The 10,327-nt window shown below is 53.6% G+C and overlaps 1 protein-coding gene across 2 annotated transcripts; it reads right to left on the bottom strand.

The window, feature by feature from the left end:
* Positions 1–2,603: 2,603 nt before the first annotated feature.
* LOC109145509 lies at positions 2,604–10,127 on the bottom strand. Of its 2 annotated transcripts, none has more exons than XM_039567710.1 (7): positions 9,270–10,127; positions 8,601–8,900; positions 7,236–7,423; positions 6,087–6,207; positions 4,408–5,008; positions 3,947–4,059; positions 2,604–3,630 (listed from the first exon to the last, which is right to left on the bottom strand). In XM_039567710.1, exons 1-4 carry the CDS (start codon positions 10,044–10,046, stop codon positions 6,192–6,194), a joined length of 1,281 nt encoding a protein of 426 aa, XP_039423644.1. In that variant the 5' UTR covers positions 10,047–10,127; the 3' UTR covers positions 2,604–3,630; positions 3,947–4,059; positions 4,408–5,008; positions 6,087–6,191. The 2 variants fall into 2 exon arrangements, with proteins under 2 accessions (XP_039423644.1, XP_039423643.1); XM_039567709.1 differs by having other exon boundaries at positions 2,604–3,576.
* Between the last annotated feature and the right edge of the window lie 200 nt (positions 10,128–10,327).

Raw genomic sequence — 10,327 nt, 5'->3', positions numbered from 1 at the left:
GCTGTCCCTGCGCCCCGGTGCCCTCCGCCTTCCCGGCCCTCCAGCGGCTCCCCGGTGCCTTGAGCCCCGCGGCCCCTGAGGGGGACGGTGCCCGGTGCCACCGGCGGTTCCCGCCGCTCCCGTCAGCTGCGGCCAGCCGGGACCTGGGGCTGAAAGCGCTGCTCGGCCCGGCCCCGCTGCCAGCACGGACCTCAGCATGGAATAGTGCAATTTACTGTAATGCAGCACTGCCAAAAAATGATCCCAAAAGGATAAGTTAAGCACTAGACCTAATCATTACTACAAAAGGTTGCCTCTAGTGATTAAGAGAGATACATCTCCAGATACCCTAATCCTTTCCCCTTCATCCAGATCCACACATCGGCTGGGGGAAGCTGTCCCAGCAAAGCCCTGCAGAGCCACGGCCGGCAACGGGCACATCCTGCGGTGCCTCCACCTTTGCCGGCCACGAGGCTTCCGAGGGCGCTGTGAGAGTAGCCCGGCTTGGACAGTGCTGCAGGAGCATCTGACAGAACTTCTAGTGCAGGGACACCTGATTTCATTCTCCTCTTGGTTTTCTCCCCAAGCCCAGCCAGGCCTCAAGGAGGAACCGAGGCCAGATGTGGCCTTGTCCGGTTTCTTGATGCCGAAAGGTAAAGACACGTTCCACCAATGAAGGGATGCACAGATCCCACTGATGGTAATGCCTGGTTAAGGAGCAGACCCGTAGAACATTTGGTCAGAAGGGTCATCTAGAGGGCAACTTTGGCTCAGGGCCTGTTGTTGAGGCCTCAGTCCTTCAGTGTTTTGTGGTGCAAATGAATGCCCTGGAGGGCTGGAAAGGAACAAGTCCCTCTTTAGCACACTGCAGACAGGGAACGGGATTAGCCCTGCCAGGCCGGGCTGGGGCCAAGAGCAGAAGGCCGGCACGCTGCCTTTGCCCACAGGCAGCCGTGCAGAGCAAGGAGGCCGCTCCTGCCCGGGCTGAGGTGCCCGAAGCTGCCTCCCTGCTGCGCAGCTCTGCGGGGCCCGTGGTGCGCAGCGTCCTGGGCAGCCAGGGCAGCCCAGCTGCCTTGGAGCACCAGGAGCGTCCCAGAGAAGCTGCGGCCCTTTGCTTTGGAACTATTTCTCCCAGTCCTGTCATTCATCCAGAGCGTCTGACGTGTTTTCCTTTCTTCTCACAAATCCTAGACAGCTTTTTGAGAGAAGTGACTGACGTAGCTTCTGCTGCGGGTGGTGCTTTAGTCTGCAGGTCAGGGCAGGTGATTTTAACCAAGGATGGAGTCCAAAGGTAACGTTCCAGTTTCGCCAAGTCAATAAAACCATTTACAATGGGGGTACTGATGCTAAGCAGCTTTCCTAGTTTTTGGAAAGTTGCAACCTTAAAAAACCCAACAGGTTTTCCTACCTGAGGATACCAGCAGTAGTAAGATGCCAATTCTTTGCACCTCTTTTCTGTATCTTTGGTGCTTTTAAGAGTTCCTCAGTCCCCAGCAGGAAAGAAAGCACGTGTGATAATGTAAGTGATTTGAGTGCTCTGTGTTGTGCCTTGCCACATCAGCGTTCGTGACAAGCTGGACACCCCACTCGTTGGTCTGTCGAGTTGAATTCCCCCTAATTGTGTGCAAACAGCAGCCCAGAGATGCCGAGAAGAGCAAGGACGGTGGGTGGGTGTGCACGGACACACCCGTGGGCTGATTGCTGTGTGGGCAGAAGGCTTTGGACAGCAGTACATCTTCACTCTCCCAAGTTGGAAGAGTATTTCAAATCTACATGAAGTGACAATTCTTCTCATCTATGTAATTTATCCTGTATAGAACAATATAGGATATATTTAAATAGATCTAGTATAATAAATAGAGTATATCAAAGATATACTTGATCTTTTCCTAAGCCATAGCCTGTGGGGCTTATAGACCATCTCCTAGCAGTGCTACAGTTTTGCCTTCTGGTCCTACTTATTATGGCATCAACTCCCCTGGGAGTTCCTTCAGGGAACTTCACTCAAAGGGCTTCCATCATTTCAGCACTTGTGAGAACTTGTTGCTTCCCAGTTCTCCTGCATCCTTCTGGATTTTGGAGCATGTCAGCACTTGGCTCAATGGCCCTTCCCTCCTCCCTGCCCTGCAGCAGTTACAGTCACTGTTCCCTCGCCCTTGCTCCAGACCCTTTGCCAAAGTGCTGCCAAAGGCAGCGCAGCTGGCTCAGGATCCCTGGTTGCTGCTGCTCTCCAGGATGAGCTTCAGAGGGGCACTGGGAGCGCTCCCTAAAGAGCTCCCGGTGGGACGGGGGTGGATTTCTCCTCCCCGGGTGGCTCCTGGCTGCAGTTCTACGCTCAGGGGAGTCCCGTTTTCTCAGCAGGCCTCTGCAGCGAGCCTGTAGCCAACGTGTGGCTCTGCTGCCATCCCAAATGTGCCGTTCCCTTGCCCAGCCTGGCTGCAGCTGGGGAATCTGCTGGGCACGGCTGGGGATTTTCATGGCCAAAATCCTCCAGCATCATCCCATTTACATCTGCTCCTTCCTTTGGAGAGCACAAATCACAGAACACTCATCTCAGCTGACAAATGTCATTTATCGCCGGTTGCTGCAGCCGCACCGCTGATCTACAAACACACGAGAATCAATTTCAGTTGAAAAATGTAATTTATTACAAATTGCTACACCCGCGCTGACAATAGATAACTGTACAGATCTCAGTTAAGATACAAAACTGTCATTTATTTGATTATTACAACAATGCTACGTAAAAATATACAAACATCAACTTCCAGGAACAAAAATTAATTTATTGCCAACCTCTACAACAACTCACTATACACAAAGATCAACTGAAGTTTAACAACTTAATTTATTCCATGTTACTGTAACTGTACAGCCCATATAGAAACACAAAAATATCAACATCTCTCTCTAAATAGCCCTATAGCAAGAACTGAATAAATAGAATTACACAACTATACAACTCCATCTATATTTAAACAGAAACAAATACATATATAACCACCACAATACACAGATGTAAATATAAATACTCATATTACCTACAATACATACATAAATAGATAGATAAAACAACTGCATCTATACAAATATACAGCTAAACATCCCAACACGTGTAAATATATTACAGAAATAGATCAATATGCATATAAAAATAGAAAACCAGACATATATACCGATACAAATACCAATGCACCTATTTAAAGAGCCAAATACCTACAACAACATCACTAGAAATAGATACCTAGATAACTGTATAAACAGGAAATAGAACTGGACAGAGATATAACAACATACATATATACTTAGATACATATATACACATACATGTAACGAGAAACATGTATGTATATATCTACACATTCATATATACATACTACATCCATTCATGTAACAACATACACATAGAAATATACCTATGCAAATAGCACATACGTAAATATCAATATAATTATCACGCTCTACATGCAAGTCCACTCATCTATAAGCAGAACTATAAGCAGAGGGATTCCAGCCGCCCCATCTTCAAAGCCTCTCCCTCTGTCGCTTCCTCCCGCGCAGAGCAGCTCTCCTGGACAGGGACAGCAGATGGGACACCTGGCAAGCAAAGGGAACACTGAGTCAGGATCGGGACGTTTCCCTTGGCAGCACCTGCACTTCCATCAGGGAAGAGAAATCTCAGAGCCTCCCCAGGAGGCTTAGAAAGAAAAAGCAGGCCCAGCGGGCCAGGTGCGGCGAGCGCAGCCGGGGACCGTCCCGCAGCCCCCGGCAGCGCGGCACAGCCGGCACCGCTGCCGGCCCTGCCGGCACAGCTGCCTTGCCCAAGGACAGCCCCTGTGCCGCCCGGGGCAGCCGCGCTGAGCGCTCCAGCACGGGCAGGGCCCGCTCCTGCCCAGCCGGCCAGTGCCCGCGGCCAAAGCCCACCCAGCCTCACGCCCACCCTGCCTCAGCGGCCCTGGGGCCTCACCCAGGGTCTCGGGCGGCAGCAGCAGGTCCCCGTTCGCTGCTCTTGCTGGCGGCCTTCAGCTTCTCCCTGCTGGCTCCCGTCACTCTCCGGCTCTTCTCAAGGTTTCAGGGCAGCTGGGGCAAAAGCGGAGGCTCTGGAATTGGTTCCAAGGGCTGGCAGAGCCGCAGGCCCGGACCCCACTGTGCTCCCTGCTGGCCCCCTCCATCCCCTCAGCCCCGCCATGCCCTCGGCAAACCCCCAGACCCCTCCCAGTTCCTTCAGCCCCTCAAAGTCCTCTCAAGCCTCTCAGTCCCTTCTGACCCATCCCATCCCCTCAGACCTGGCACTCCCCTCAGCCTGTGCCACTTCCCTGTCACCGCAGTGCCACCATTCCCCTCTGCTCCCCACATCCCTCAGCCTCACCAGCACCTCAACATCACCGTCCCTTCAGTGTCACCTCTCCCCAGCCCCCTCTGGCTCACCGTCCTCCAGCAGCTCCTCAGGGCACAGTGCCTGCGGCCACCGGCAGCTCCCACCGCTCCAGGGACACGGGGCTGCAGCTGCTGCTCCGTCCGGCCCGGCGCCAGCTCGGAGCCAGCACAGGAAGAGGGGACAGAGGGGGAAAAACGAGATGAAAAAGGCAGCCGAGGCAGGAAAAAGCTTAAAATGCAAGTCTAGGCCTATATAAACATTAATCTGTGGATCCAAACATCCATTTACCTCTAGCTAAATAACCATGCACATTTATAAATAAAACTCTATATATGTATATATATTACTCTACATGTATATAAATGTAGATATGCACATCTAAAAATGTAAATACATCTACATAAATATAATTTTATCATCTATATAACTACAGATACAAATTTAACTATACAGATCTATAAATATATGCACATATAAACACAGCTCTGTAAATCTAAAAATGTAACTACATTATATATAAATCTAACTATGGAAATCTATAAAGCTATCTATAAACAGAGGGATTGCACCTGTCAGATGGTCACAGGCTCTCCCTCAGTCTCTTCTCCCCACGCAAGGCAGCCCTCCTGGAGAGGTAGATCAGATGGATATCTGGGAAGCAAAGGGAACACTGAGTCAATATTGGCCTCCATGCATCTTTCCCTTTGGAAGTAATTGTCCTTCTATCAAAGACTGCAAAAGATGGCCCGAAAGGCAGACTCTCACTTGGGAATTTCAGGCCTGCTCTTTAAAGAGCAGGGAGCATTCCAAGTTTTCAAAACCTCCAAAGGTTTGAAGTATCCCAGTAAAGCCTCAGCACTCGCAGTGCAAATGGCACCCACGAGAGCCTGAAGCACAGACAGTCCCAGCTCCCACACAGAAGCCCAGCCTTGCTCTTTCTCTGTGCTGACAGAGACACCTCAGTCCTCACTGAAATGGCTGAAGATGACGGGTGCTGTGAGCTGAGTTACGAACCAGCACCGTTCCCTGCCATCTACAAACTGCCCTCTGCAGTGAGCAACAGCTCCTCCAACACAACCATCAGCTCTGGCAGGAAGAGTTGGGAGGGAAAGAGCTCCCCACGAGGCCTGCAGGCAGCATCAGCTTTGCTCAAGAATGCAGAGGTGCTCCCTCTCTCCTATTAGTTCTCGCTAATCTGGGTTAAGTTAAGTTTTTCCTTTCCAAATCATAAATCCTTGTGATTTATTATTTGTTTGGCCCCTGCTGCTTGTATTTTTAATGTGTCTCACTAGAGCTATCAGCAGACTGGTACTACATTGATTTAATGCTCTCAGACAAAAAGCTCAGACTTCTACACTGACTTCTTGCTGAGGTTTTGCTCTCTTGATTCAAGAGTCCCTCAGTGTTGCCTCCAGAGCACTGTCACCCTGCAGCAAACTCATCCACGGACTTCACAAAATTGGGACACCCGGGTTGGTGACACAGCTCCCACAGGTTGGGTTTATTCACGGCTCTCTGGCCACAGCACAGCACTCGGTGTCAGTGCCTCTGGAGAAGCGTGGAGGGCAGGGCTCGGGGAGGCTGTGCCAGGGCAGGATTTGACCTAAAGGCACCAGGAAGCACCAGCCCTGCAGACAGAACTCAACTCTTCTCATCTCCCTTCCTGCCAGAGGCAGGCTCAGAGCAGCCGCCTCAGAGCTCTCTAAAGCAGTGTGGGCTCTCTCCTTACCAGGCTCCTCAGGTTCCAGGGAACTGTTCCTGCAGCTCTCGGTGACAGTCAAAGCTCCCTCTGCTGCAGCCTTCCTCACAGCCTCCCCTCCTGAAGACTCAGGGGCTACACTAAGATTGACCTGAAAAGAAAACCAGAAAGAAAGAAACCCAAAGATCACTCACTATTTTCTGCAGGGACACCATAGCTCAGAGCCTGCAACATTTCCTTCTCTTAAGGAAGCAAATGCTTTTGAAAACTGCTGTGTGTGAGATTACAGAAGACAAGAGACCTTCAACAGTCCAAAAAACTGACTTCTCAAACACCGTCCAAAAGCTGTCCCAGCTGACAATGTTGAACGTGGGGAGTGACAATGAACACATGGAGTGGGCACTGAGGAAGGAGTCCTGCCAGCTCCTGGAACAGGGATGTGCTCCTCCCTCCAAAGCCCTGAGCAGAACAGTCTCATCCAGGCTGCAGCTTTGCAGGGACTGCATGGGAGCACACATCTCTTCCCATAGAGATGCCCAAGAGGAAGGTGCCTGAGCTCTGGAACACGGAGAGCAAGACTGGCAAGCTTGCCCAGCTGAGGATTTCCCAGACAGAAGCAGGACAGGAGGCACCAGGCTACTGAGAGGAGCAGAAAGCTGCAGCTCCAGCCCATCCCCAAGCACGGCTCTGGCAGCGCCTGCACGCTCGGCACAGCTCACACAGCAGCAGCAGCAGCAGCTGCAGCCCAGCCCTTGCTTTGCCTCGGCCTTCCCACCCAAAACAGGCAGAGCCCACGTCTGCTGCTCTAACAGAGGCACCTCTCGCATGCCCCTCCCTGCAGGGGACACTTTGCCTTCAGTGGCAATTCTCCCCACACTTTCTTCTGTCCCATCAAACAAAGCCTCTTAGAGCCTTCAAAGCTTCCACTTCCTCACCACAAATGCCCCTGCACCAGGAATTCTTCCCAGCAAAAGGAGCACCCAAACTTGGCCAACGCCTCTCATCCCCACTAAGGGCTATCCCCCTTTTCATTCCCTCTTCTTTTGGAGATCTTGCTTTACCAAGCAAATCTTCCCCTGTCCATTCACAGCTGAGCTCAAGAAGCCTTTCCTTCTCAGCCGTGCAACAACATTCACAGCTCTCAGTCCAGCCCCTTTCATCCCTGTCCAATGGAGTTACCTGAGCCAAGGGAGACCTCTCAGGCAGGGAGGACGAACGCATCTCCTCCAGCGTCTCAAGCACAAGGTCCAGATCCAGCAGTGGCAATTCCTCTTCCCCAGGAGTATTCCATGCCCAGCTGGAGGCCGTCCATGCTGCCCAGCCAGCACTGCCAGGTGGAGCACTGGGGGCTGGATGGCCTGGTTTGGCTGCAGGAATCCAAACACATTGGTCAGGCTCCAGAATGTGGCTTTGGGATGCAGAGCTCTATTGCTGCCTTGCAGCAAACATCACAGGAAGCACACAGCAAACTCAATTCCAGAACTGTATTCCAACTTCCCAGGGGACTGGAACACTGATTTCTTTCTCTTAAAAAGTATTTCATCTAATTGTTGAGTGTGTATATTAAAGGATGGACTGTAAAATTGATCTACACACAGACACAAAGACTTTATAGTCACAGTCTTTTCTATCTCCCCAGCAGCTTTTGCATTTGGCTGCTTCTGAGTTTCTCATCACAACCGGCCACAGAAAGTGGATTCACCCAGGAAGAGCCCAGATCTGCAGACACACATGCTAAAATTCAGCTGTGATTGTATCATAAAAAGCAACCTTGTGCGTGAGGCCGTATTCTGCAGCTGCAGCAGTTCTGGGGACACACAGAGCTCACTGAAATTTAACAGCATTTGCAGGAGGACAATCTGTAAGCTCTGCAATATCCTATCAGCATCCTAGTTGGGCTTCATTCAAAGAAAGATGGAAGTTCACCTGACACTGAGCAGTTGTGGACAAATTTTTCACTCCTACGGAGAGGCTGTCTGGAAAATGCCCAGAACACCCTCCAAATCTGGAGGAAGGACAGCAAAAGCAGACAGAGATTGGTTTTGTTTTCATGGTCCTGCTTCCCCGTACACTTGACACTTTCTACCTGATTCTCACTTGAGATCTACCCATGACAGAGCACTGTGCAAAAAGACTTCAAACGGTCACTTTCCAGGACCTGTTTGAAAAGCAAGGGTGTCGGGTGGAGTCGCGGGAGACAAGCCTCACGGCATTGTGGTCAGCAAGTCTCGTTTATTGTAATAATCTACACATACTTATAGTACTACTAATTAGCTCATACATATTGCAAAAGCTGAGCTCCTTATTGGTGGGAGCTATTCCATGAGATCTGCAAACGTAGGGGTCTTATTTTCTCTTCCATATAGTTTCTTTCAGCTTACTTATCTGGACTCACATCCTGTTGTTTATACAACTCCTTGCTCAAGAATTTAGTATCCTTGCCAAGTCTGCATCTTTATCAATCCTACAGTGTCATCATGACCTTTGCTTTTTAGCCATTCTTCAGAAAGACTCTCGACACAAGGGTAGAAACTCTTTCCCTACCTGATGGGCTGCAGGCTGGGGTGTGCTGCTCTGAAGTGCAGCTGCTGCTCTCTGGAAGAGCCACGGAAGTGCTCTGATGGTCTCCAGGAACTGGTGGAATGATGAGCTCAGGCTGGCGTTGAACTTGGCGCTTGCCTGGCACCTCTGATGACACCCCAAGAAGTTCAGAGGTGACAAACACTTTCTTGGGAGGTGCTGGGGAAGCCTCACGCTCCTGAGTGCCTGCACTTGTACTGGAAGGGCCTGGAGACAACTCTGAAACCTCAGGTGAGGCAGCACCGAGGTTCTGGCACGAGGGAGCTGTGGAGCAGTGAGGGAAGAAGAAAGGAGGCAAAGGGAAGCCTAGGTCAGTATTGGTTCTCAGGTATGCTTCCCTTGGCAGCAACTGTACTTCTATCAGGGAAGAGAAAAGCTCCCATCCTCCCAAGCAGGGTGACAAACAAAAAAATCCCCACATGTTCTGGGCCTTTGCAAACACCAATTCCTTGTCTACTTAGCTCTCCCCTACTCGTTCAACCGTCTGGGAAAACCGTCCCACTGCAATTCCTTGGCAGGAGGCAACTGCCAGAAACCCAGCTGCCGGGTCTTTCCCTCTGCTCCAAAGGGACAGGAGGCTCCCTGCAGCTGGGCGGGACCACAACCGAGCCCTCGGCACTCACACGCACTTACGGAGAGCTCCCCAGGCATCCCAGGGCCGGGCAAGGAGCAGCGCCAGCCACGGCGCAGGGCTGGGCCAGCTGCAGGCCCAGCGGGCCAGGTGTTGGCTGTGCGCAGCCCCGGCGGGACCGTCCCGCAGCCCCCGGCAGCGCGGCACAGCCGGCACCGCTGCCAGGCCCTGCCGGCACAGCTGCCTTGCCCAAGGACAGCCCCTGTGCCGCCCGGGGCAGCCGCGCTGAGCGGCCCCAGCACGGGCAGGGCCCGCTCCTGCCCAGCCGGCCAGTGCCCGCGGCCAAAGCCCACGCCAGCCTCACGCCCACAGCTCCCACCGCGTCTCGCCGGCCCCGCGGGGCTCCTGGGAGCGGCTGGCTGGCGCCTGCACCCCTCCCGCCCGGCCGCAGGTCGCTGCCTCTTGGCTCTGGCACAGCGCCTGATGCGCAGCAGGAGGTGGGGGCGGTCGCGGCGAAACCAGGGGTTCCCATAGTGGACGATGGCCCCGGCATCGCCCGGCACAGCCGCGCCAGCCCGGCCCGGCACCTTGTAGAAGCCGTAGCGGTTCAGCTGGCGCACGATGCTGCGGAACTGCGTGGCTCTGAAGGTGCGCGGGGCCGGCCCCTGGACGCCGGCCGAGCTGAGCAGCTCCTGCTCAAAGAGGGCGCGGTCGATGAGCAGCCCCCGGCCCTGGGTGTCCCAGCGCACGGAGCGGACGCGGGGGCTGTTCGCCAGGCGCCACAGCTTGGCGGGGAAGGTGCGGGCATCGAGCCCGGCGGGCAGCGGCAGCTCGGCCATCGCGCCTGGCGCCCACTGGCGCCGCAACGGCCGCAGCGCAACGGCCGCAGCTGCAGCGGCGGCGCGCGGCCTGAGGGGGGCGCTGCGCTGGGCCCCGCGCGGGAACGAGCGGCACAAAGCCGGGGCTGCGGGCACAGCGCGGGCGGGGCGGCTCCCGGGGCGCTGCCCGGGCACGGCACGGACCGGCACGGGGCAAACCCTTGCTTTCTCTGCCTGGAATCGGCCTTCTGGCCTTGGTGTGCAGCACGACCCCAAACCACCAAGGCATGCGCAGAGGGGAA

The sequence above is a fragment of the Corvus cornix genome, chromosome Z, assembly GCF_000738735.6.
Source record: "Corvus cornix cornix isolate S_Up_H32 chromosome Z, ASM73873v5, whole genome shotgun sequence".
Taxonomy (NCBI): domain Eukaryota; kingdom Metazoa; phylum Chordata; class Aves; order Passeriformes; family Corvidae; genus Corvus; species Corvus cornix.
Note: the sequence above shows the minus strand (reverse complement) of the source record. Positions and strands in the feature narration are given on the sequence as shown.

What these genes read in the sequence shown, in the direction of transcription:
- LOC109145509 (XM_039567710.1), bottom strand. Translation starts at nt 10,046, where the DNA reads ATGGCCGAGCTGCCGCTGCCCGCCGGGCTCGATGCCCGCACCTTCCCC. An exon ending in GGATGCCTGGGGAGCTCTCC is followed by an intron (nt 8,901 to 9,269) that starts GTAAGTGCGTGT and finishes ACTGCTCCACAG; the next exon opens with CTCCCTCGTGCCAGAACCTC. An exon ending in CCCAGCCTGCAGCCCATCAG is followed by an intron (nt 7,424 to 8,600) that starts GTAGGGAAAGAG and finishes GGATTCCTGCAG; the next exon opens with CCAAACCAGGCCATCCAGCC.